General features: G+C 43.1%; 1 protein-coding gene and 1 non-coding gene across 8 annotated transcripts; both read left to right on the forward strand.

The window, feature by feature from the left end:
- The first annotated feature begins 1891 nt into the window (after positions 1-1891).
- On the forward strand, positions 1892-1964 carry TRNAK-CUU (transfer RNA lysine (anticodon CUU)). The gene has a single exon. It is a non-coding gene; the product is annotated as a tRNA-Lys (tRNA).
- A 385-nt stretch (positions 1965-2349) lies between these two features.
- On the forward strand, positions 2350-23783 carry MORF4L1 (mortality factor 4 like 1). 7 transcript variants are annotated; one of them, XM_075273085.1, is made up of 13 exons: positions 2352-2472; positions 9335-9381; positions 13151-13218; positions 15663-15749; positions 17730-17810; positions 18521-18619; positions 18915-18940; positions 19028-19116; positions 19972-20073; positions 20552-20640; positions 21132-21304; positions 21398-21482; positions 22310-23783. In XM_075273085.1, the coding sequence occupies exons 1-13, from the start codon at positions 2433-2435 to the stop codon at positions 22392-22394; spliced, it is 1071 nt and encodes a 356-aa protein (XP_075129186.1). In that variant the 5' UTR covers positions 2352-2432; the 3' UTR covers positions 22395-23783. The 7 variants fall into 7 exon arrangements, with proteins under 7 accessions (XP_075129193.1, XP_075129186.1, XP_075129187.1 ...); XM_075273087.1 differs by lacking the exon at positions 2352-2472 and adding an exon at positions 2481-2624; XM_075273091.1 differs by lacking the exon at positions 2352-2472 and adding an exon at positions 5860-5911.
- Positions 23784-27021: the final 3238 nt, after the last annotated feature.

Here is a 27021-nt window from a genome sequence, read left to right on the forward strand (position 1 = left end):
CCTTTGGACTGCCATGACCACTTGTTTCAGCTGACTTGACTCTTTCTGTAAAGTTTGCAACACAGACATCTTTGACTCCTCACTTCTCCACGCACCCAATCCCCATATATAATGTCCCACAGCAGCCCCAGCAGCCTATATTATGCCCCACAATGGTACAATAGACTATGGGGCATAATAGAGGTTACAGGAGCCAAAGTGGACCCTTCAAGCTCTATTATGCCCCACAGTTGCACACCCATAAACTAAGGGACCTTTTGATGAGTTGGGGCACAGGTGACTTTCCCATTCTGTGCCCCAGGTGAAGTGCTATCCTTCACCATCAGAAGGACGTTCCTGAAAGTCAGCCAGGAAAGCCCTTCCTCACAGCAGTGTCTATAGCGCTGTACTGGAAGACCGGGGAGGAAGCCCCCCCCCCCAGTACTTGTCTATGGACGAGCACTATCAGGAGGGGAGGAGGTGTTCCTCCCCGGTCTCACAGTACAGTGTTATAGGCTGTGACTATGCCAAAAAACTGCCATTCAAGGCATAATAAATCTGCACCAGTGCCGCACCTCCCAAGAGGCGACCGCTTCAGGCCGTGCTATGCCAGGGCCCCGGGGAGGGCGGCATTTTTGCTGACCTAAGCCAGTCCAGGACAAGCTGTCCTGGACTGGCTTAGGGTCACCGTCACTGAGCGGTGGATTGGGGAGGCCGCCCCTCACGCTCAGGTAGAGAGCAGGTCCTCTCCCTCCCTGCTTGGGGTGGGGCCTCTGGGGGGGGGGGGTGTCGGATTTCCGATGTCCGCTTCAGGCGGCAGAAAGCCGTGGTTCACCCCTGATCTACACCTATATGTTGCTGCGGCACACAGGCTTGAACACCGCTCCATTGAATCTCCTCCTCACTGTGCAGGGAATAGGACACTCTGGACCCAATTCTAGTGTTTGTGGGATTCACAGTGATGGGACCCTCAACAATTTATCACCAATCCTGTATAGATTAATGTGATACGACCACAAAATCACGGCCGCAAAATAACGCGGCGTATACGATCCCGGCTCCCATTGAAATCAATGGGAGCTTTTACGGTGCGCAAAGTCTCACATGCCGTATACGTGCCAGATTACGCGGCATGTTACTCCATGTGAATGGACCCTAAAGGGCCATGAGTCCTGTACAGGTCACACAGGTGCCAGTGACCTCTTCACAGATTATATTCCACACCGTCTGCTTCTAGTGGCTGTGATGTGTAACTACAGCCCCGTCCCAATCAGTTCTATGGGATGAGGCTGCAAGTACACGCATGGCCTCTAAAAGCAGACAGTGTGCAATGTAAACAGTGAAGAGGTCATGGCATTTGTACAGCCCCATAAAACAGCTGGTCGCCGGAGGTCCTAGGTGGCAGACCACCACTGTTCTCTAAGGATAGGTTATTAATAAAAAGCAGTTGGACCCTTTAAATATTGGGACCCCCGCCATTCCTAAAAGTTGGAGCTGTTTTACCCCTGTTGTGGACATAGCAGTGGTGAACACTGCTCCATCCACATCAATGGGGGCATCAAAGATAGTCAAATGCTCCACTGTGGATATGTCCTTTGCACCCATTGAAAATAAAGGAATGGGAGTGTACCACTACATTCACAACAGGGGTGCAGCAGCCCCAGGTCTCTGGATCAGTGAGTGCCCTAGTGGTCAGAAACCATGATCAGTAGTTTATCTTCTATCCCATGGATAGAAGAGAAATATTTTGTGGTATTACCAGTGTAAGTGTACAGTTACACTCTTTATAGCTTTTGTATTGTTGTCTATGATGATAATTCTCACTTCACATTTCATATATTGTGATGATATGACATTGATCCAGATTCCCTCTCCACCTTAGTAAGCTGATCATTCCCCACCTATCATCAGCGCCCGGCTAGCTCAGTCGGTAGAGCATGAGACTCTTAATCTCAGGGTCGTGGGTTCGAGCCCCACGTTGGGCGGCAATATTTTTTTCTTCTAGTCAGAAAATTATTCTTAATAAAACATACTTTTACTGTTAATAGTATTTTTGTCATATATGGCCATTTAAAATTTTCTTTTTTGACCTCAGTGATGTATGTATCTCTATAATGTACGCAATGCAGCAAAGTACAAGTTCTCTGTATTGCTAAACTCATACTGTGAGTGCAAGACGAATTGTAGGCTAGTGGGGGGTAAAAAACACCTCTATTTTACACAATATAGCTCCAAATACATTTATTACAGGGTGGTAACTGAGATGGCGGGAATAATTTAGAACTACAACTCCCATTATCCTTAGCGAAAGTCACGATGAAATTGCGCACGCGCACCAGTGGAGCCATGGCGAACGACCGCGCTCTACGCATGCGCGTTGGGTGCCGTGACGTGCGGGCCCGCGCGGTGTGTAGATGCGGCGGATCCGTTCCCGGGAGCCGCGGACATTATAAATGGCGCCGAAGCAGGACCCAAGGCCTAAATTTCAAGAGGGTAAGCGACTATTAGTGACGCAGGCGGAAAAAATGTCACTTTCCTTATGTGGAAGTGGGAGCGCCACAGCTGAGTGGTGACGAAGGGGGCAGCATCTCTGCAGCTACACAAGCGCGCGTTGTAGAGGGGCATGTGAGGTCGCGGGCTGACGGGTGAGTGGCGTCAGTGACGGTGAGCAGGTTACCATTGTTATTGTGTATTCTATGGCGGCCATGGATGGAGCAGTGGCGGGGAGTCTGCTCAGGAGGCTTCTCCCTCATACACTGCCCTGCCTGCAGTGCTCACCACATCCCTACCACGGTCCTAGACAATGCCTGTACTGCTGTAGGCCTCACCTGTCCCCTGCCTTCATACCTGGTCACGTGTGACTGGACCATAAACATGGAGGCTGGAAGTCCCTGTGATGCTGCTGTCTGAGGAGAGCAGCCATGCTGTGTGCAGGGACTCGTGCAATGAACACAACCCTAAGAAACAGCTCTCCAGGCTCCATTTTTTGGGAGGGAGCTGTGGTGATCAACTGGACGATATTGGTCTGACATACTGAGCTGGAAGCCATGGCCAACCCGGTATTAAAGTCATGTATTCTATTATCCTATCTAACTTCCTTTATATTTTAATACAGACTGTAAAATTCTCAACAACCCTCTTACACTGTTTTCACACTGGCATACAGGTTTCTGTCTTGGGTCCTGAAAAATGCAGATCCTGTCTGCTTAAAAAGATTCCTAATTTAGGGCTAGTTCACACGTGGGCAAAGGGGAGTTTTTTGACAGCGGATTTCGCTTCAAAATCAGCCCCTTTACAATGGAGCCCTATGTGAACAGCTAGCTTTTTTTTCCCGCTAGCTTTTTTTTTTCTGCTAGCTTTTTTTAAGCTAGCAGAAAAAAGAAGCGACATGACCTTTCTTCAGGCGTTTTCCGCCTGAAGAAAGCAATAGAAGAGAATGGGAGGCAAAAACCGTGCAGTTTTTTTCCACGCGATTTTTTCAGCCCATTCACTTTTATGGGAGGGGAAAACAGCCTGGCTTTTTTTGGAAGCGGTTTTTACAAAAAAAAAAAGCTCCAAAAAAAACTTGGCAAGGTTAAAAAAAAAAAGCTTCCTAATTAGGAAGCGGTTTTTTTCAGGACCAAAATAAGCCAGGAGGTTTTTACGTGTGGTCTCAAGGGTTTTCTGCCGGTTTAAGAGAGCCTTCACACGGAGTAAACGCGTCTGTATTTTTGCAAAATACATGTGTAAAAATAAGACTCTCATTGACTTCAATTATATTTTTTACACGTGTAAAAATACGCCTGTAAAATGTCATTGAAGTAAATGGGAGTCTTATTTTTACACGTGTATTTTGCAAAAATACACGCGTGTTTACTCCGTGTGAAGGCTCTCTTATACTGAATTTGGCAGATAAAAAAAAAAAAAATCCTCTTTGCAGGACTTTTCTCTCCACCAATTTTAAGCCGCTTCTGCGACAGAGTCCACCAACGCAAGTGTGAATCCACCATAACTGACGCTAGGTCTCGGCATTCTGTTCTTCAGTTCCGCTTGACCTTAAAAAAAGAAAAAATGGAAAGCTATCCCACTTTAAAAGGGCTTGCGCTTGGAAACCTGCGGACCCCATAGACTATAGTGGGAGCCACCAGGTTTCTGCCTGGAAAATGCAGACAAAAGTCCTGCTTGCATGGCTTTTCCCTGCATCTTTTAAGCGGGTTCAGGGATGGAAACCCAAACGTATAGCGAGTGCTAGTGTGAACCTACCGTAGTCTGAGCTGTTACTAAGGAAAGCCTGTACACATTTGTATGGTAAATATGAAGAGCCGAAGCATTTACCAAAGGGCGGGGTTACTTCAAATGAATGTATCTCTGATTTTATACCACCCAGGAAATATGTTTGTGGTTTCACAAGAAATTCTCGGCTTACATATGCTGTCTAGGTTGAAGTATTAACTATAACAGAATCGCTGAGATATCACTAGTTAGTTGTGATTTATACACTTAATATGTAGCAATTGATCTCACATTCCTGACTCTTTTTAACTAGTGATATCTCTAATTCTCTATAGCAAGTACTTAAATCTTGGCAGCATATGGAAGCCAAGGATCGCTGTGATACCAGCAGAACCTAGGTAGTATAAAATTGAAGATATAGCTATTTGAAGGGACCATCCTCCACCTTGGTAAAAGCTTCAGCTTTACAAACTGCATTGAGTACAATGTACACACACTCTTCTTGGTAGTCCTTACAGCATTGCAATGAGCACTTCACAGTCTGTTTTCTATGCAAAGGAAGTTTGATAGTTTTTGTAATTTACCTTACTTACCTTTCTCCAACCTCCATCTTGCCCCATGCCTGACACAATAGCTTAAAAAAAGGGAGTTACACTTTAAATGTATAGATGGCTTGGGGTGGATTTATGAAGACTGGTGTTTTTTTTAAATGGTGGTCTTCATATCCTACCCCAGCAGAGAGTGCGAGTGTGCCTCATAAATCAGATTCACTCTCCTCTGGGCTGCGTAGCTTATATCTGGTATACACTTCAGGGATCATTTAGATTGGCCTGTGCCACTTCAGTGGTGAGGGTGACGGAAAGTTGCAAAAAAGGTATATTCTTGTGTAGTGTTTTTTTTTTTTTTTTTTTTTTTTCCCTCTCCCAGAAACCGAGTGTACAAGGCATAATGGTTATCTCCTCTTGTGGCCACCAAAGCAGTAATGGCGCTCCTGTCTGGCTCCCCACCCTTAATGTGTCAGGATTATAGTTTCTCGTTACTATATAGAATACCACAGAATGTTATGCTAATACCACTGTTGGGCTAGCAGGCTTCTACTACTTTTTTCAGCTGACCACTATTCCGCCTGACCCCTTTATACACATGCAGCCATAGCTTTGGCCAAGTCTGCACTTGCAGAATGCAATGGCTTCCTGGTCCAAGACAACTCTGGTTGTGGCTTATCTTGTCAGAACAAAAGAATCTGGCATGGGAAGTCTAGGTCAATACTTTTTTTGTTTTAAATTTATTTATTTTTCTGTTAATGTTGTTTGACCATCTTAAAGGGGTTAATATAAATGGCAGGAATAGGTAGCTGTGATGTGCACAATGCCTATAAATGTGTCATGTTGTGTAACCAGACAGGGTGCGTCCACTCCTTGACTTCAGGCGCTGTATACTGTGTAATTCATGTGTATACTGATGATACAATTGCACGGGCTGTCCACATCAGTCCCCTAGGGTAAATGACTTGCCAGTGTTTGACGTTGTATACTATGAATGTTTCCCAATGAATAATGCTGTGTGTATAATTTAGTAATATGTTTAGGTGTGTTTTGACCTGAAAACCTGGCATGTCAGTAGCCGCGAGGACTGTTGGACAGCCACGTCTACAGCATAAAAGCGCCTGGAGCCACTTGTGGATTCTATAATGTGCATCTTGGAAAAGAAGGGAGAATAGGTATGATGGAAACCGAAGGTATTTAAAGCAGGGCAACTGCTGAATATTTGACTACTGGGGTCATGTATGAAAAAGGGTAATAAAGAACTTGTAAAAGGCTTTGTCCACACGTCTCTCTTCCCCTTAGACTGTGTTCACACTACAGTTATTACAGTCCGTTGCTGACATCTGTCATAGGATGAGATTAATGGACATTATTAGTGGTCAAGTAACAGACTCTGTCTCTGATTCTCTTTTCTGTCATGTTCATTTACTTGTGTAAAGGAAGAAAAAGTCAGAAAACTAAAAGTGAAAAAACATGATGGAAGAAAGCTTCCATCATGTGTTTTGTGTGGGTGTATGCAGCCGGACACTCAACTGGGCGGGCTCTATCTGCATCTGATGGGTGAGAGCAATGGACATTATATAACAGTGGTGTGAACACTAACCTTAGGGGATTTCTAAATGCTGCGGCTGTAAGTCCTCTGAAATGAGGTGCTTGTGGTCCTTTGTAATCCCGGCAGGTATCCTGCTGCTATTAGCCTTTGCAATACAAGAGTTGAAAGCAGCTGTGAAAACCTGCTGCAAAAACTAACCCCCCCCCCCCCCCCCCCCTGAAGTCAGTTTGTGCTGCAGGTTTTTGGCACAGCATGAGGCTGAGCTTTAGTTAAATCTCATTCACTTTGCTCATATTGTATGTTGAAGTTTAGCAACCATCACATTTGCTGTGACTGTCCTGTGTGGACTCAGCCTTTTGCAGCTTTTGAGCTTTGCATTTTTGAAGGATGCTTTAGGTTTACAGATACTTTAAAGGGATCCTATCATTGGATACCCTTTCTTTCTCGATAAACTGTAGGAATAGCCTTAAAGAGGACCTTTCATGGTCCGGGGCACAGGCAGTTCTATATACTACTGGAAATCCGACAGTGCACTGAATTCAGCACACTGTTGGCTTTCCCTATCTGTGCCCCGGGTAAAGAGCTATCAGTCCCGGTACCGTAGCGCTATAAAGTCAGAAGGGCATTCCTGACAGTCAGTCAGGAATGTCCATCTCCACAGCAGCGCCTATCGCACTGTGCTGTGAGTGGGGAGGATACAGCCTTGTGTCCGCACAAGGGGATACAGCCTACCAGGCAGAGTGACATGATCCTTGGCTAACTGAATTTAAGTGACGGCTAGTAGTGACCCCTTCCTTATATAGGCACTTGCCAGATTTGGGTACTAGGCACGTTTGACACTGTCCTGTAAGACTTGTTACATCTCTCACAAAATGCTTTTTCTGATGCCTACCTTGATACATTCCCTACCATATATTCCAGAGCTGCATTCACAGTTCTGTAGGGTGCTGAGCTAAATGTTTGACAGGATATTGAAAGGCCAAGGAGTGATGCAGTTTCTGTATAGTCTTTCAACCTATTGCTTAAATATGCTTCCTAAGCAAACAATATGACAGGATGATTCATTGGTGAATTACTCTTTATGCTTTTATTTCACTGACACAATATGGCAGATTGCAGAGAGAGACTACACAGTCTTAAACCGTGCCAGGTTTATCTCAGTGGCTGCTGGCTGTAAAATCTGTGCATGTTAAAGTTTTCTAGGCTACATACACATCTGTGTCTGCCGTCTACAAGGTGCAGATCTTTATAAAATTGCCAGGTTAAAAAGTTTTGTGATTTCCATTAAAAAGGGCAGACACCCCGCAGGCCGCTTCATAGTCAATGGGTGCTCTGTTGGTGTCCGCTATTGTTCTGTGATGGCCAGACGAGTGCACACTCGCTGAACAAAGTGTTAATCCAACCCATGTATTGGTTGGCTTAAGATGAAATATGTTGCTCATTTTGGTCAAAAACCAAGCTATGTGCCTTCCCCCGCATTCCACGCTCCCTGGTCAGACAAGCTGTGAAAAGTTCCTAAAACAATTGATAAGTGAAGTGCAAGGCATGCATGCCAGTTTTTGGGGTATTTTTGCCCTAGTGTTGATACTTCATACTACTGCTGTATTAGTTGTCTTCATGGATTGAGCGCCCAGACGCTGTGCAGCCTGCGGCTTGTGTGTAGCCTGATAGGTAATCTGCTTGGAGACTTTATTAGGCTGCGTTCACACGGAGTTATTTGGTCAGGAAACTGACTCAAATTCTTCCTCCAAAAAACGCCTCCCCATACAGTCCTAGGGTGAGGTGTTTTTAGGAGGAGGAATTTGAGTCCGTTTCCTGACCAAATTCATTGACCAAAAAACTGTGTGAATGGAAGGGCTAGTTCACACGGGGCTCCGCGTGAACACATTCCGTCGCAGCTTTCTGCTCTGGATTAGGCCCAAATGAAGGGGCTTAGTCCGGAGGGTGGTGCCGCGGAAAACGTCTGAAGAAAGGACAGCTCGCTGCTTTTTTCCGCGAGCGGAACAAACCGCTCAAGGGAAAAAAAGAACGTTAGCGGTTTACTTGGACCTACATCGACCCTATGGTGAGGGTGAGGATTTTGAGGTGGGTTCGGCGTCAGAATCCGCCTCCCTCTTGCCCCGTGTGAACTGGCCCTAAGGACAGATATGCATGCTGCTCTCCCACTACATACCAAGTTACACAATTTGTACAAGGTGCTGTCTGCTATATATTTTTCTTGAACAGTGCTGCTGAACCAAACTCTCCTTCTTCCTGGTCCTCAGTTTCCAGTAGCAGGTTTTGTCTTCTGTTTACATGGCCGCCAACATGACAGCAGTGACATCTGCAGACACTCAGACCTCAGTGATGTCCACTATGTGCTGCTTGTGAAGTCATCACTGCTAAGGCCTGGGACTGACAGCAGCAGTCACCTAGTGCAACCAGGATGTCACTGCTGTCAGCTTGGGGCATGTATGCCCTGGAATCTGAGGACCTGCGGAGGTGAGTTAATTTTTTTTTTTTTTTTTTTTTATTATGGCCCCTTAGCAGCACTGTTTTAAACATTACAAAAATGTCAGAAAACCCTTTGTAACTTTTAGGTAGGATGTAAGACCCTCACCAGCTGTTATCATGGGATACAATTCTAATAGCAAAGGGTTCTTTCCAGTTGAAGTAGTAATATTGTTCTATCCCTAGGAAGCAGTAATAGCAGATACTGTCAGCTGTTCTAAAAGGCTCGATGCTTATCTTGGGACAAACGGCAAGAAGTTCTAATAAAGCTATGACAGGTTGGGCTTGCTGGGCCTGCATCTGATTTGCCAATGAGCAGTCACTAGAAATAAGTCATGACATGAAAACTGAGGCACAAACTGATGAGGAGACCAAAGTGTTTCCAGATTAAATGGTGGCAACCTAACCTCTGTTCTTCTGGCCCCCTGGTATAGGCAGTACAGAGGATTGCTTTGTCAGATTATTTCATCTTGACTCTGTCTACCTTATGTGGATTAGAACACTGTTACACGTGAGGTTTCTTTTGTTACTGACTCTGCTTGTGTTCATGTTGCAGGTGAGCGTGTCTTGTGCTTTCATGGGCCTCTCCTGTATGAAGCTAAGGTATGGCACTTACTATCTTTACGCAAACGTTTTGGTTATATATTGGTTGTCTTATGGTGTTCCTCCTTAGGTCTAATGTGTTTATACTCAGTGTTTTATATATATATGTTATATTTTACATATGTTACCTTTTCGTAAATGCTTCTAGAATGAAGATTCACTTTTTATGTTGCTTTAGTAGATTCTATGGCCCTCTACAAAGACTCTAACAAAGCAACCAGTCACACTACATTCCTTTTTCCCCATGTAGTAAAATAGTGAATAAATGGTTGTGGTCAGGAGCCCTGAGCATTTCATATGGAAGAGAGGCCCATTGTAAGCTTTTTCTAACTGTAGAGTCATCTTGTGTATGATAGTGTAGATCTATAAGGGTCTTGGGGTAAGTTCACATGCTGGACAATGAAAAATAATTTAAGGCTGGCATCAACTTTCTGCTGCTGGTTAGGCCTACATGAATGGACCTAACCATCGGGGAGTCTTGAGCCATGGACTCTGTCTGGATAGGCTGCAGATCGAGCAGGATTCATTTCTTGGTGTCCTGCTCTGATATCTGCTTCCCATTGAATACAATCTGAGCCGAATCTGCTGATATTTTTTTTTTTTTTTTTTTTTTGGGGGGGGGGGGGGGGGGGCGCAGAATCTGCCTCCTAATCGGTGGTATTTAGCTTTGTGAACAAACCCTTACTGTTCTTATTGTAGATCTATGAGAATGCTCTTTCTGTGTTTGAACTAATTATTGTATAAGGTGAGTTCTCATAAGGTGGCTGTCATGGTCGTTCTTTCAATTCCTTACTTTTTGCTGCTTCTGTGTGTCTTTTTTTTTTTTTTTTTTTTTTTTTTTTAATATAAATGTATCCTTTCCCTCATAGCTGGCAATGAATGGAGTGGTTATGGGTTTCTGCCCAGATCTTTAAAGGGATTCTACCACTAAATCGTCTTTCTTTTGTGTGTTAGACATCGGAATAGCACACATGCACAGTATGCTCTTGTAGTTCTCTGTAGAACTACAGGAGCGTACTGCGGAGTGTGACCGCAGCTAAATGTCTGACAACCAAGACTTCCACAGATCAGACTTTCAGTCCCACTTCACAGGCCAGAGATGTCATTTTAATTCATCACATGTCCTGTGTGCACCTCTTGTTCATTCGAGTGAATTGGGTTGAGCTGCATTACCAAATTCTGCCACTATACAAAGGTACGGCACTGTGCTAAGTGAGCAGTGAAGAGGCTGCCACGCTTATCCAAATGCTACAATCTCTAAACAGCAGGTCTGTGGCGGTGTTGATGTCTGACCCTCACTGATGTGATATTGATGACCTAGCCAAATTTTAGTCTTGTAAAATTCCTTTAAATTACATCCTTTATCTGCTTTTTTCTATGTGAAGAGCTCACTGGCCTGTTCACGATCAAAATCAGCTATTTGCCATGTGCTATGATTCCTCTTCAGCTCTCATATGAAAGGGGTTGTCTGTGATGAAGCAGTCCTAGATATATTTAATAAACATATAATGTATATTAGTGGCAGATCATTAATGCATGCAAATTATGAAGGTTTCTAGATCTCTTGGTCACTATCATGTGACTGATTCAACACAAATATTTACCTGTTTCTATTAAAGGGGTTATCCAGCTTCCATAAATTATCTGCAAATATATTCACAGTGGTACTAACTGGTCCCTTGTGCACCCTTTGCGTAGCTTTATTTTACTTCTCCTTGTATCACTGTTGGCTACATGCCATGAATCTGTGGGCAAACTACACTTCGTATGATCCATCTACCTGCTCTCACTCTGTGTACTCCTCCATTCTCCACTCTTGCCTGCTATGAGCTTGTAAGCTAAACTTCACTCTCAGGGCTCGTTCACATCTGCGCCCGGGACTCCGTTTTGCAGGTTTCCGTTTCCTGCCCAAAACTGGGCAAGAGATGGAAACCTGCAGTCATTTTTCAGACCCATTCATTTGAATGGGTTTGGAAAGTGTCCGGCCGTGGGTGCCGGTGAGCGTTTTATGCTCTCCGTGGCAAAACCGTGGCTTTTTTTTTTTTTTTTTTTTCTTGATTGGACACAGTCGGACATGTAGTGCTCTGTGTCCGGTTAAAAAAAACAAAAAAAGTGTTTCTCCTCGGAGAGCATAAAACACTCACCGATGCTCACGGCCGGACACTGTCTGTCAGGTTTCCGTCTTCTGTCTGCAGAAGACTGAAACCTGAAAATGGAGACCAAGGCGCAGGTGTGAACCCAGCGTCATGCTGAATTTAAACAGGGTGTATATTTAGTATTTTGTGTTGCTACATCCTGCTCTTTGGCATAAATATATGTATGTATAATTTAATTTTTTTAACCTGGATAACCCCTTTTAACAGCAAAGCACAAGTTATAGTGCAGATGTGACCTTATCCTAAACAGTAAGGCTATGCCGAGGGGAAATCCATTTTATAATAAAAAGCATTTGGATAACATCTGACCCTGTATCCAAATGGCTGAACTTCAGCTGTGTAACTTGGTCCAGGTCTTAGCCAAATTTACCAGCCTAGACAGTGTGCCGGGTGAGGGACTCCTAGCATTAATGTTATCTATGCTGCTAACCAGCCACATATTGTCCTAAAGGAGGCAGGCAGTCCTATATTGCTAGGTGTCCCTCACCCGGCATACTGTGAAAGTTAGTAAATCTGGTCAACATATGGACAAATTTTCACAGGTAAAACTGTTGTCTGAATGCTGGATGAGTGCCAAGCGCACCCCACAAACGGAAACTTGAGTGCCGGCGTGAACCTAGCATAACTAGTATGATAAAAGCATGTATGTAATATAGTTAGTGGCTCATGTGACCTGAATAAACAGCTGCAGCTCTGTAATAGTTTCACATGGGGTCAGTATACTTGCTGCCCAGTTAGATGTCTATAGTTTTCCCTATAACATTCCCTATCCGTTTACAAATCATAAGGTTCATGTACAGACAATCTGAGACATTGCGGAATCCTGTGTTTTGTTCATACTGTGTAATCTGGATGATGTTAGTGATGTCCTGTCTTCATAGTTCTTTTTCTTTGCTCTTGGTATATGCAGCTCGGTACTGGCTCCTTTCAGAGATAATCATAGAAGGCCCCAGTCAGCAAAAGTTGAGATAGCAGAACCGATTTAAGTCAGTATTTACTACCCATTTATCCTTTCCACAGGTATGAATAGTTGTCTCTTACATGATTTAAGTATTCATTTTGTGTTCAGTTCGCCTTTGAACCGGGTTGGTGACAAAATGTAATAGGTTGGTGCAGAATATACTCTGAAAGGTTTGTTATCCCCCTCCCATCCCAGGACTTTACCCAGCCTGGTTTAAAATGGGTTTCAGTTTAGGGGGCTTTGTAACACAATGCATATAGGACAAGCTATCGTATATGCCATTTAATGTCTGGCTTTTGGGGTCTGTCTGCTAGGTTTTGCAAAGATCCCGAGAAGGTGGTTCTTTTGTCTCTAAGTTATTGCAGAAGGAGTAGACAGGGAAGCTGTGAGCAGTAACGTTCATTGTGGCCCTTCAGTAAGTGGAGGACACTGTAGCCCCAATTTGAGATGCCTATGGGATTGGGTAGTCAGACCCTCACTGACCAGACACTTATGGTATTTTCCAGTTTTCATAGCTTAACATCTGCGTGTTATTCTTGCCCTATATTAATAATCCCGGGTAAATGTATGTAAACTGACCACATAAGTTGGCGCATTCATGAAATATTGTGCTCCATGAATCATGAGTTTAATCCTGGGTTTGTCTCTGCAGTGTGTGAAAGTTGCCATTAAGGACAAGCAGGTGAAGTACTTCATTCACTACAGTGGATGGAATAAGAAGTAAGTTGATATGTCTTGTTAAACTCTATCGCCATGAATGTCCATTGTTCTCTTCCCATGATGGACAAGAGCAACGGACATCTTTAGTGGTAGTGTGAATATACCTTTATGTAAAATGAATGTCAGGTTTCTAATATGTTATGTGAATAGGCAGGAGAAACCTAAAGGAAACGGACTAGTCAGAATGTGTATGTAGTGTAGCCATCTTAGGAAAAAGTCTGCCCTAACATTTCTATGACCTTCTGATAATCTGTAAGTTAAGGTCCTGTTTTATACAGCGTTTTGCTTTAAAAATGATCTTTTAAGGCTTTTACAAGGTATTTCTGAGTGTTCGTTAACATAATGAACTAGTCTCTGTAACGTTGACTGTTCTGTGAGATTTCCTACCTGCACTTCTAGGTATTCTGCATATAATTGGCAGGCTTTCACAAAGCCCTCATGGAAGTAAAGGCTGACAAGGTCAAGATTTATGAGCAAGTCTTTGCCAACTCTGTGAGAAATTCTACAGATTAACCCTGCACAAGTAATACGTTTCAGGAAAGTAGGTCATAGTACTGCTAGTGGAATAGTGTGGACACAATGTAGGTCTCTCCATTTATTTCTGGACATGTGAGTCTCATAGGTATAAATGGAGAAGCTGACGTCCTGTCCACACATAAGAAGCTGCCAGTTAGTGTTACTGCTGGTCCCTTGGCACCACTGTGGATAACACAACACAAATGCGGCCTCTGTACAGAATACCTTTACTACAGTGTACAGAATATGTATTTTTTTTTTTATAGGCTAGAGAATAATTTTTAGTGGTTGGGGGAACCCCCTTTTAACTTTAATTCTGGAAGATTGTGCCCATTTAGGGCTACCAATAGTCTCCTTTTCCTTCAACAATGTCCAAGCACCCCCAGGAGATCTGGCAGATCAACTTAATGGAGCCATCTTTGAAAATACTACAGGACCTTTCTGGTTCTGTCTAAACTACACCTTATACCTAGAGTTCACATCTGCCAAACTACTGGTGATACCCTACATGGCTGGTGGGCTTGCACCTCAGTACACCACTCTTGGTTATCTATACATGGGATGACCCGATCATTATTAGGCTTCTTGGTGCCTTTTACATTGTCTACTTTGTCTTAAACCAACGTGTTTCTACTATGCTGCCTTTAACCTACTCTAATATATTTTGTCAGCTAAAATCCTTCTAGTGGAGGAAGCCAAACCTTGTAATTTTGGAAGTTCTTGCGCTTGGTTTGCACCAGCGCTTGCACTATGTTCGGGGATTCTGTTCTCTCCACATGGAAAAATGCGCTTTTTCTCTCTGCATTTTTAGCACATGGACCCCATAATAGTCTGAGGTCTGCTGAGTTTTTTTTTGTTTTTTTTTGTGGATTGAGATGTTGACACCATTAGGTTGTTCAGTAAGATTAATGGCGTCATTACGGACTCCCGGACACTCTTTAATAAAATATGATCCCCTGGATTAGTTGATTGAAAGTCCCAGTTCTGGCATACTGCCTTCAGTTTTAACCCTAGAATGTGCAGATCACAACTGATTCCCCTCAAAAATGGTCGAGATCCTCCTTGCCATAAGAGACTTGCAATTCAAGTTTGTTCATTGCAAATATTTTTACTAATCTATATGTTTTATTTTCCTATTTTATGTTTTCAGTTTGTGATCAATACCTGTTTTATAAGTGTTAGTTCACACGGAGTAAAATGGTCCGATTTTTGACGCGGGAAGCCATTTCAGAATCCGGACCAAAATACGCCTGCCACGGCTAGTCGCAACGGTCTCTGCTTCCAACAGTCGCAGCTTTCCGCTCTGGCTTAGGCCCAAATGAATAGGCCTGGTCAGGAGGGTGGTGTCACAAGGCGGACATCTGCCTGAAGAAAGGCAGCTTGCTTTGATTTCAATGGAAGGCGGATTTTTGAGCAGGATTTTAATGTGGTTTCTGCGTCAAAATCCTGACCATTTTACTCCTTGTGAACTAGCCCTAACAGTTCTTGGTAGTGCTGAACCCTTTTTTCTGTATGCTTATACGGTTATGCTTGTTCTATTCTGTCATTCAGTGAATACATTGTGAAACTAAATGGCGTTTTGCCATGTAAGAAAGTTATCCCCTTTCCATAGTATAGGGGGAAACTTGCCGATCAGTGGGGTCTGACTTCTCAGACCCCACTGATCAGGAGAACAAGGACTTTCATCCCCCCTTCTAAATTGAGTGTTAGTCGAGCAGAGTGCATTCGTTGCAATGGAGAGCTGGAGATGGCCAAAGTACAGTGCTCGGCTATCAATGGTAGATACTGGATAACCCCTTTAATCTGATTGTAGCTGTAAAACAAAGAATGATGCTGAAAATTAACAATTGCATGTCAGAGTAAAAGAAGCTGTCTCATTGCTGAACAAGAAACTATACACAATGGTGATGGTCCTTTCTTTTTTGCAGCTGGGATGAGTGGGTACCAGAGAGTAGAGTACTCAAATACGTGGACACTAATCTGCAAAAGCAAAAAGAACTTCAGAAAGCCAATCAGTAAGTGAAGTCAATTATACCACCACCTCTCTGCTGACATTGCCTGCTGCTCCACACAGCAAATCAATGGGATAGGCCACCACTGTGGTCAGTGACTGGTAAAGCTGTCTTTTTCTATGCTATGTAACACTTTGTAAGGGGGTCTCCAGCTGCGTAAGAAAGGGTGAGGTGAAAATGGTTCTTAAATGAAACCATTCTGCGAATGAGTGACTTGCTCTACGCTGAATTTAGTCTGAAGCCAATAGCTGCAGTGTTCAGGCAAATAAACGCTGACCATATGACCGTTTTCTTAGGGTGCATTCACACTACGTATACTGAAGCTTATTCTGAACGTAAAACACGTTCAGAATAACGCTGGGTTCACACCTGCGTCTGGGGTCTCCGTTCTGTGGTTTCCGTCTTCTGCATGCCAGAAGACGGAAACCACAGACCGGGTCCGGCTGTGCGCGGCGGTGAGCGTTTTGCGCTCTCCGCCGCGAAACTGGATTTTTTTATCCGGACACAGAGTACTGCATGTCCGACTCTGTGTCCGGATTATAAAACCCGGTTTCGCGGCGGAGAGCGCAAAACGCTCACTGCCGCGCACGGCCGGACAGCTTTCTCACCCATTCAAATGAATGGGTGAGAAAGTCTCCTGCAGGCTTCCGTCTCCTGCATCTGTTTTATGCAGGAAACGGAAACCTGCAATAAGGACCGACGACGCAGATGTGAACGAGCCCTAAGCGGCGTATAAAGCAGCTCCATTCATTTCTATGGGAGCCGGCATACGAGCGCTCCCCATAGAAATGAATGGGCTGCATCTTTCACTACGAGCAGTCCCATTGAAGTGAGTGGGAAGTGCCGGCGTGTGTGGCTTGGCATGAGCAGAGCTAGCCGTACACGTGAGCACTTCCCATTCACTTCAATGGGACTGCTCGTAGTGAAAGATGCAGCCCATTCATTTCTATGGGGAGCGCTCGTATGCCGGCTCCCATAGAAATGAATGGAGCTGCTTTATACGCCGCTTATTCTGAACGTGTTTTACGTTCAGAATAAGCTTCAGTATACGTAGTGTGAATGCACCCTTAGACTATACCTCGATCTTTCAGTGTCCTAGTGTGAAGTACTCCTTTCAGCTTTCATTTTAAAGGACCACAGTAAAATATTTTGATGCCTGGTATTTTAAAGGTGGGCGACTCACATTGCTCCCTTATCAAACCCTGTGAATGTGCACTTGTTTAGTCTCATCCTTGGGCTGTCCTAAGATTATACCAGTTAAGACCTACCTGATAAATGCTTATTGTATATCCTCTGAGTTGTTAACATTTGTACTAAACCTATAAAGCATAATTGTAGGTATTTGTACAGTATGTAATAAACCTGATCATAGGTATTCAAAGCAATTGGAAAACAATAATTTGTACCAATGTAAGTGGATTATGTAGAAAGTAAGCTAAATTTTTGTCAAAAAAACCCCAAAAAAACCCTGAGCAAATAAAAAAACAAACAAACAAAACCTGAGCAAATATCAGCTCTTAAAGATGGTTATGACTCTTAGAAAGCAGTGAGGCACAAAAAAACAACTATGCTCTGCCTCACAGAGCAAGAGGAGACCCATCATCAAGGGGTCAAACATGTCAGATTCGAGTAGTTGTGGGATAACACAGGCCAAACCATTTTCTGTTCACTGCAGATATCGAAGCGAATATTTGCATTGTTAACCGTTTATGATGTCATATACATTTGTACAAGTAGTTTCCAATGCTGAAAGCTGTGAGGTGTTTTTCAGTATAGTATTGTAGTGTTGCAGAACCTGCGCAATGATCAGAATTAACTTCCTAAGTTTTTTTTTTTTGTTGTTGTTTTTGTTTTGGTCATGCCATATTTGGCAAAACTTTTTCCATGTTCTATTCCTGGACATCTAATATCTCAAAATGATCTGTGCAAACTTTCTAAAAGACTGAAACTGAAATGTTGTTTACCTGTTGCCCCTTTCCGCAGGGATCAGTATGCAGAGGGGAAGATGAGAGCAGCCGCTCCAGGAAAGAAGACTGCCGCACTTCAACAGAAGAATGTGGAAGTGTATGTGATATTTATCCATTCCTACTGTAGCATTACAACACACTTCTAAACTGATTGCTAAACCGTTAAAAGGAATTCATGCTTGTACAAGAGGTTTTTTGTTTGCCTGTTTTGCCCCCCCCCCCCCCCACATTTTTTTTTTTTTTTATTTCTCCTTTGGATAAAAAGTAATAAACCTTGTCCCATTGTCCCAAATGGCATAACTATAACACCTGGACTTGCAAAGACACTAATTATGCATCCTTGTACATGAAAATGTTGCGGTGTGACATTATTTATTTAATTTGGCAAATGGGGTTAAACTGAAACTATATAAATTTATTCCATTATAAATGAAGCCCATTGCGGTAATCCAGTTTTTTTTCTCCCTGTTTTGAGTCGTCGTCCCCCCCCCCACCACCACCTTGCTTGACGTACTAAATGGCACCATTACGAAGTATATCTTGTTTTGCAAAAATTAAGCACTCTTATGGCTCTGTGAATGGGAAAGAATTATGGCTTTTAAAAGGCAGAAAATAAAAAAAATAAAATTGTTGCATCCTTAAGGGAAGGGATTAAAGGGGGTTGTCCAGGATAGCCACTCTTTTAATATTAAGTCAGGGAAGGTGTGGGGGGGGGGACCTCTCCTGTCCCCAGTGCTCTGGTGTCATTGGTTTATTTTCTGGCGGAAGTCCCCGCTCCATTGACACCTCCTGTGTCCCTTTCCCTAGGCCGCTGATTGGCCACATTCGACGTGGACTTCCGCCAGAAGAAAACACTGGAGCAGCGGTATCGGACCGTGTTGGGAGACCTCGGAACACTGGAGACAGGTGAGTGTTGTGTTTTTGTTTTGTTTTTTTTTCCTCCCCTTCCCTGGCCTCATATTAAGCCTCTGTTCCCATCTATGTTTGGGCCATTCTGTTCCTCGTTCTGCATGAAAAATGTAGGAGAGAAAAGCCCTTCAAGCAGCACTTTTTCTGTTTTTCGTGCAGAAACCACACAGACCCCATTATAGTCTATGGGGTCTGGGTGTTTCCTTAGGTAACCACTTTTTTATGCGCATTAGGTTTCCGTTCAGACAGTCCCCAAGCGGACTCGGTCTAATTTGTATCTTTTTTTGTTTAGGAAAACAAAAAAGAACAAACAAAAGGGTAAGTTTTATTCATCTCTTCACATAGTTACTATACCTCACTGCATCTCTTTCTCTTGCTTATTTACTTATTGTGATTTCTGCACAGCCCCTGGGAGTGGCGAGGGTAGCAGCACCAGCGATGCCCCTCAACCACCGCGAAAGAAGCGGGCAAGGGTAGATCCCACAGTGGAGAGTGTAAGTGCGGCCTTCTAAGTGAAGCGTAGTGGTAATAATGTTCATCTCTGACACTGGACACATTTTAATTTTTTTTTTTTTCTGTATGCTCCATTTTGAGGGCTATAAACTTTAATCATTTGGGTTATTCAACTGATTTGTGGGGTTTTTTTTTTTTTTTTTTACGGTGACACGGCTTTATTTTTTATTTTTGCATGTTTTATTTTTTTATCTGGGAAAATATAAACAAAAGAGTGGTACTAAAAACTTTATAAAATAGTTTATCCTCTGTTAAAGTATTTTTTTTTTGTCTGGCAACATAGGGGGTGGGGCTATAACCTTTAAGGGCATATTACTAGTGTTTTGATATAGATAGATATCTGATATATAAATTATTTATTTATTTTTTTTGAGGTGAGGCTGATTTCCCCTGTAACTGGTGCTGGCCCCAGTTGCAGAGGAATACAGCCTCCTGCCCATAGCTATAGAGCTGATCATTGAGCACTGTGTATACCGCCATCGGGGAAAGCAGGGATGGTCGTAAACTTTCTCTGCCTTCTCTTGGAGCTCCGTCTGTGGTTACAGCCAGATCGCCGTTTGGATGTACTGCTATGTCCTTGCAGAATAAGGAGGCCACTATCCAGATTCAAAAACCCAATGGGTAGTCCAGAAGTGGTTAAAGCAAATATGGCAGCGTTGACAATTGTCCTTGCAATATGTTAAGATTTTGTGCCATATATTTCTATTTCTGTGTAGTAGGATGCATACCAAATTATAGGGGGGTGGATTATCTTGTTTTATTAAAATAATTAGTATATGTATATCTCCAGTTATGGAGTGAAGTCTGACCACTAGATGATGCTTCTTTATCCACAGGAGGAAACTTTTATAAACAGAGTTGAAGTTAAAGTAAAGATTCCTGAGGAATTAAAACCATGGCTTGTGGATGACTGGGATCTCATAACTAGACAGAAGCAAGTAAGGCTTTATAATCCGACCCATGCTTATGGGGTTATCAGACTGTTACTGAGTGCTTATTCAATGAAAATGAGATCAGATTGGTGGGTGGTCTGAATTCCAAGACCCTCATAGATGTGATTGTCCAATGCCTTATTGGAATGGGGGGGTCACACTCCCCTCAGAATGTAAGAAGCAGATGGAGATCTGTTGTTGGGAGCATGTTGGATGCTTCCAGGCTCGTCTCTGTTGCGCACCACAAACTGCAATAGTTCTGCAGTATAGGTGATCGGACCCCCAATGGTTCAAATGAACAGAGGGTGTGATGGTGTGGTCGTCAAAGTTTAAATTTTTTTTAAAAAAACCCACACCCTTTTTGTCTTGTAGGATAGTAAATGTCTTGGGTACCTTGTTTGTAGATTTCTAACTTTGGCAGTGGTTAGAAATGACATTTTCAGGCTTAAACAGTCTCCTTATTCATGCCCATCTTATTTTCTAGCTTTTCAATCTTCCTGCCAAAAAAAATGTGGAGACCATCCTGGAAGAGTATGCTACATATAAAAAATCCCGGGGGAACACTGACAACAAGTAAGTTCTGACTTTTGATGATCCATTCAGTTTACTGCTGGATTTTATGGACTTGGACATCTGCTCATGAGAACTCTAAGGTTGTTAACCTTTTATGGGATTATGCCATATCTACCATCTGACAGTCTGAGACTGACAGCTTAGACCCCCTGTGATCATGAGATTGAGGAGCAAAATGCCAGTATACTTCCATTTATTTCTCTGCGGCTGCAGAAGATTGCTGTCCTGGCGGCCCCAGAAGTGAACGGAGTGCTTGTCACAGGAGCACTGGTGCTCTGTTCACCACAAGTATTCATGGGGACTTTCTAGTCCCTGCTTTCATGGTCACTGGGGGTCCCAGCTGTTAGTCTCCCATTGATCTGTAATGGCACCACTCCTCTAAAGCACAACTTTTACTACTTGCAATGGGCATTGAGGTGTTCACATACTACCGTATGTTTGTTTGGGGTTTTTTAGCCTGTATGTCTGTGTGACTTGAGAATATTTTGCAGGGAGTATGCAGTGAATGAAGTAGTAGCTGGCATTAAGGAATACTTTAATGTTATGCTGGGCACACAACTTTTATACAAGTTTGAACGTCCTCAATATGCAGACATCTTAGCAGACCATCCCGATGCCCCCATGTCCCAAGTGTACGGTGCGCCTCATCTGTTACGTCTCTTTGGTGAGTTCGTATATGTAGGATCAGTGCTGCAAAATGTGACGTCTTCAGCGTGTAAGCTGTAAATGGACTTTAGTAACCATTATTTTGTTTCAGTTCGCATTGGAGCCATGTTATCCTACACGCCCTTGGATGAGAAAAGCCTTGCATTGCTTCTGAACTACTTGCACGACTTTCTAAAGTAAGTAATGTTTCATGTAAATCTTTCAAGCGTACTGATCCACATATGAGCGTATTAGAAAATGTCTTGGGACATGATTCATGTTGTCATAATGTATTTATATCCCACTTAGTCATTTACAGTGTCTAAATAGTAAATGATGGCATGTTAGCCTGAAGGGGTTACTGTAGTGGCCCCCGATAGATGGATAGATAGATGTATAGAGAATATATGAAAATATATATATATATATATATATATATATATATATATATATATATATATATATATATATATATAGTTTTTATTAAAGAGGACCTTTCATCAGATTGGACACAGGCAGTTCTATATACTGCTGGAAAGCTGACAGTGTGCTGAATTCAGTGCTCTGTCGGCTTTCCCGATCTGTGCCCTGGGTAAAGTGCTATCAGTCCTGGGACCGTAGCGCTTTACAGTCAGAAGGGTGTTTCTGACCCTTAGCCAGGGACGCCCTTCTGCCCAGCAGCGCCTATTGCGCTCCACAGTACAGCGCGATAGGCGCTTTTGGGCGGAAGGGCGTCCCTGGCTAAGTGTCAGAAACGCCCTTCTGACTGTAAAGCGCTGCGGTACCGGGACCGATAGCTCTTTACCCGGGGCACAGATCGGGAAAGCCAACAGTGCGCTGAATTCAGTGCACTGTCAGCTTTCCAGCAGTATATAGAACTGCCTGTGCCCAGTCTGATGAAAGGTCCTCTTCAAGAACCGAACATGGCTTCCGTGAGGTCTTGGGAGCTGTATGTGGCTGGTCAGGTTTACACTGACTCTTGAATAATTTCAAGTTGCTTAACTTTCTATGTTTTGCCTTCTAGATATTTGGCAAAAAATTCCTCCACTCTGTTCAGTGCCAGTGACTATGAAGTTGCACCCCCCGAATACCACAGAAAGGCTGTATAGTGTGAACATTGACCTATTCCTCTCTGAGCGTCCAAGGCTTCCTGACCAGATCATTCTTGTGTTACATTGTGCAAGTGACTGAATGAGAAGAATGTACGCCTGAACTTTTGGGTGGCGATATGGATTTTCAGGGGAGACTGAATACCAGTGTCTTATCCCCCAAAGCCTTTGTGTGGCGGTGACTGTTGAAGACATCCGATCCCCAGCCAGTGGCGTCTCACGTTTTAGACTCATTGGGATCATGTGGCTAAAGAATACTGATACACAGAAACGGGCCCGGCTTTCTACTGCTGCTTGTAGTTCTCTAGATATTGACTTGTTCGTCTGTGTCTTCATGTACTGTCCTGCTAAACCTCTCCATCCAGACCTGTCAGCCAAGAAGCAAATGTTTTGATCGGAGAATAATTATTTTTTTTTTTGTATATTTGTCCCAAGGTTTTTATATGTTAAAACAGTGTTCCACGATGCACAACATTTCTCATCCTGTACTGTTCTAGTGTTTTTATTGCGTAAGTCGGCTATGATTATTATAGCTATTGGCTTGTACAATGTTTTAGCACTTCAGTTGATATCCTTTTGTACTAATACAGTCTATGTTGTTGAAGATCTCCTGGATACAAGAAGTATTGTGGTTTTTGGCAATATTCTAGTTTCGAAGTAAGAAAAAGATGTGATCTGTAGAAAACATGCCAAATCTGTAGATAACAAGGTCTCTATCCAAAGGACTGGCAATGGCTGCTAAACAAGATACGAGAGCAGTTTCGTAGGCTGAAGCCAGCGCTCTTCTAAGAGTCCGTACATCCATCATGGAAGAGCAATTGCTTGTCCTTTTGTCGGCTGTTAGAACTGTAATACTTTGTATGGTTTTGTGCAGCTGACATCGGGGTTGGATTTTCCTACATGTGGTTGCATGCTGCCTTCTCACCTCCGGAACGGCAGAACTATAAACCAGTGTTACGTTTCTACAGAGATCAGCCTGTGGTGTGTAAGGATACTTGCGACTTTAGAAGTACGGTAAAATTGACCTCAAGGTCTTTGTGCTAACTATACTAGTGGCTTCAAAGTTCATTATGGAAAATGGATGATGTGCAGTGGGGACGGCGAATCTGTCATCCTGAAGAATAGTCGTTTTGGCCGATTGCTCCTGTCTTGTCAAGGTGGAGCGGCACCAAGCTCTTATTCTAGGTTTCTACTGCGTTCGTCATTCCATGGGGTGCGCTTCATTCTCCCCACTGTAAACACCAATGCCAGCAAGAGATTTGTTTATTTTTTTTTATTTCTTTTTTGCTGTGCATGTGTTCAGTCGTAACGGTTGCATTTTTTTTATGCATGATCGTTTTATGTATTGCTTCGGAAATATTGTGTACAAAAGAGGTTCTATGAAATAAAGGTGCTGTTATAATATGGCGTATGCTGGTCTTACTTTGGTATGAAACTGCTATGGCAGGTGGCAGAAACTTGGCTCTTGCACTTACTATCTGCTGTGACCACAGATCTATAACCCTGGGGGTGGCCCCTGAAAAGTTGGTGGCTGTACAGCAGCGGATTTTGAGACTGGTTATCTTACAGTAAAAGGAAAACTGTAGACACAGCTGATGGCTTCATAACTCAAGACTGAAAATTCAGCGAGGTATGATTCAGTGGTCTGGTGTGTTATAGTAAATCTAACTAAGCCCTTCTCCACCTGCTTCTCTCTAAAGTGGCCAGAAATTAAATTTACCTCCCATTATCTGTTCTGAACATGACCCTGATGGCAGTCAGATTGTAGCTGATGACTATAAAAATTGGTTAAGGCTAATGTCAGTCATGGTGGCACAGTCTTAACTCCCATCATCTTGTGACCATTGCAAGTTGAAGGAATCAGCCAAATCCTATGCATATTGCAAACCCAGTTACTGTGATAAAACTCATATTTTTAGACTGCCTGTTCAAGTTTGCACTGTCAAACTATTCATAAATTTGGGCTATACCAGGGGTAGGAAACCTTTGGCTCTCCAGTTGTATTAAAACTAAAACTCCCAGCTTGCTCTGTTCATGAAACTCCCATAGAAGAGAATGGAGCATGTTGGGAGTTGTAGTTTCACAGCAGCTGGAGAGCTGAAGGTTATGGACACCTGAACTATGAACTGCCTAATCTGCTCATGTGGCCTGGGCTCTTAAAGGGGTTGTCTGGACTTTTTTTTTTTTTTTTTATAGTATATTTTCAGGAAAGGCTATAAATACCTGATTGGTAGTGGGCTGATAGCTACTTCCAGCACCCATCCTGTACACAATACAAAAAGCTCTGTGGAAAGATCTTTGTTTTTGGCCCTGTATTGTGTACGGGACAGGCCCTGGAAATGGCTCAGTATAGCAGATCGTGCCAGGGTTTGCCCCTACCCACCTTCCTATAAGGTATTTATAGGAGTTTCCTGAGGATAGGCTATTAATTTTTAAATCTGGATGACCCATTTAAATAAAATCTGGTGATCTAAATTGTTTGCACATGCTCAGAGTTGTAGGCTATGGATAACCTTGTCGGGGGTTTGATACTATCTGCATGAACGTTACATATGGAGTCTGATTTTTCTTATGCTTTGCCAAGATGGACCACTCGTGTGTATTGCTGGGTCTGTCAGCCATTACTGGAATGACTGCTGTGGTTTCTTCAGAAGGTATTGGTGGCATCTCCTCTAGCTTTACTCGGTAATCTCTGGGGATCAGACACTTCTTAATCATGTATTTATGACCTTTCCAAGCCTGGCCACATGGCTTGTATCTGCTACTTATCTCCTGGTGTGAGACGTCAGCAGTAGCAAGTAAGAAGCCACAATGGGAGGTTTTCCACAGCAGAATTCACAGGACAATCGCTCACTGTGGGTTGGCTTTAGCTTTCACCCTTTGCATTGCAGAGGTCGGTAGCCATGATGAAAACCCATGACAGTCTGTTTAAATCTGCTCCACTTGGCTGTGGCTGTATATTGTAGTGAATTGTCTGCGTCTTTCAATCTGCTGTATGTTTGAGGTTACTGAGTTGCGGTATTCCAGCATGGCCACTACAGTGCTATACTGCCTTCTGCTTCCCACATTGTACACTGTATATTTCTAGTGGCGAAGGTCGCGCAGTACAGCTAATAGGTGGGGGTAGGCCATCAATATTAAACCCCCCCCTCCTTCCCATATCTTGGAAATCCCTTAAATACACTAGTGTGGGATTAATTTTTTTTTTTTTTTTTGTGGCGCTATGAAACATTTTGTCATTGCGTTTTCACAAACTTTGGCTTTTTTTTTCTGCCACATTTTATGATCTACAAACCAGTAGGTATAATCCAAGAGTAAGCAAAAAAACAAAAAAACCCCTTTTAAATAGTACCACTCTTGTCCTTTGGTATCTGCCTGCTATTGCAGCTCAGTATCATGTACTGTGGTGCCTTACATAATATAAAGCCTAATTCACACACTGAATTCATGCAGTTGTAATAAGCCGGCATACACTTTTGCCACTTCAGTACTTGGGTCCAATACACAACTATGTTCTATAAACCTCTCCGTTTTATATTTTCCTTCTGTAAGTTTGATTCCTGGCTCAGTTACTATGCTAATGCAGACTAGCTACAAGAATACCATCATGTGAATGAGGCCTTAAACTGATCCAAGCAGGTTCTGTCATCTTTATGTTATATAGAAGAAAGAATCGGTCTACTCTTACCTACCTGTGAGCTCAGTTACCATATCTAGAACAAGCAGGCAAGACTGGCTCCTCATTACCATGACAATGGCTCGCATTCCGTTCATGCCATAATGTCGTTTTTGTGGCTTCTGCGGCCTCGCTTCTTTTGTTCTTTCACCTGCTGTTATTTAACCACATTGTTTCCTCTTCCACAAGCAATTACATACAGCTTTCTTTTATCGCCTTCCCAGAAACCAAAACCCCAAGTTAAACATTTGTTTGTGTTGTAGCATGTAGTGACTATTCTCCTTGGCTCACTCCTGTTTCCCACTGGGAATGTATTCAGAGATCTAGCCGGCCATCTATTATGTCCCCTATAAGTACTGCTGACCATGGGATCTGTGTGACCGAAAGTGACCACATCCTATACTAGATGGATACTAAAATAGATACAGGGGAGGAAATTTACTTAGGCCTCATGCACACAGCCATCATTTCTGCAAAATGTGGAGCCGGTCCCATACCTGACCGCTTTTGCAGCTCTGGCTATTCATTCAAGTGCATGGATCAGTGAATATAACTGCACTATTTCTTCTGTTTTCACGGCACGCAGTCGTGTATGGGCCCAAAAAGGATGTGCTAGTTTTCTGGTGTATTTTTTGGACGCAGCTGTTTGTGCCAGAAAATGCACCAAAAGTCACTTTCCAACGTTTCCTGCTTTTTCAGAACACTGGTGTGAGCTATACCGAACATCTACACAAGTCCCTGACTTATAAATTTTAATTTTGCTGCATGGGATCTTTCAGGATGCACCAGAATCATTAAAGGGGATGTGGAAAACATGCTGTAAATGTCTTCTAGGTCAGGGTCCCACCTTTGAGACCTGCACCTATATCTAAAATGAGCCTCCATGCCCCCATTACTTAACTAGCCATGGCATTGCTGATAAGCTCTGGCCAGACTGTACACACCTATGGG

This window comes from Leptodactylus fuscus, chromosome 5 (genome assembly GCF_031893055.1).
Source record: "Leptodactylus fuscus isolate aLepFus1 chromosome 5, aLepFus1.hap2, whole genome shotgun sequence".
NCBI classification, from domain to species: Eukaryota; Metazoa; Chordata; class Amphibia; order Anura; family Leptodactylidae; genus Leptodactylus; species Leptodactylus fuscus.

Excerpts from the sequence above, each read along its gene's own strand:
- MORF4L1 (XM_075273085.1), top strand. The coding sequence starts at position 2,433 with ATGGCGCCGAAGCAGGACCCAAGGCCTAAATTTCAAGAGG. Across the intron at positions 15,750-17,729 it reads GAACTTCAGAAAGCCAATCA|GGATCAGTATGCAGAGGGGA; the intron begins GTAAGTGAAGTC and ends CCCTTTCCGCAG. Across the intron at positions 17,811-18,520 it reads CAACAGAAGAATGTGGAAGT|GCCGCTGATTGGCCACATTC; the intron begins GTATGTGATATT and ends CCCTTTCCCTAG.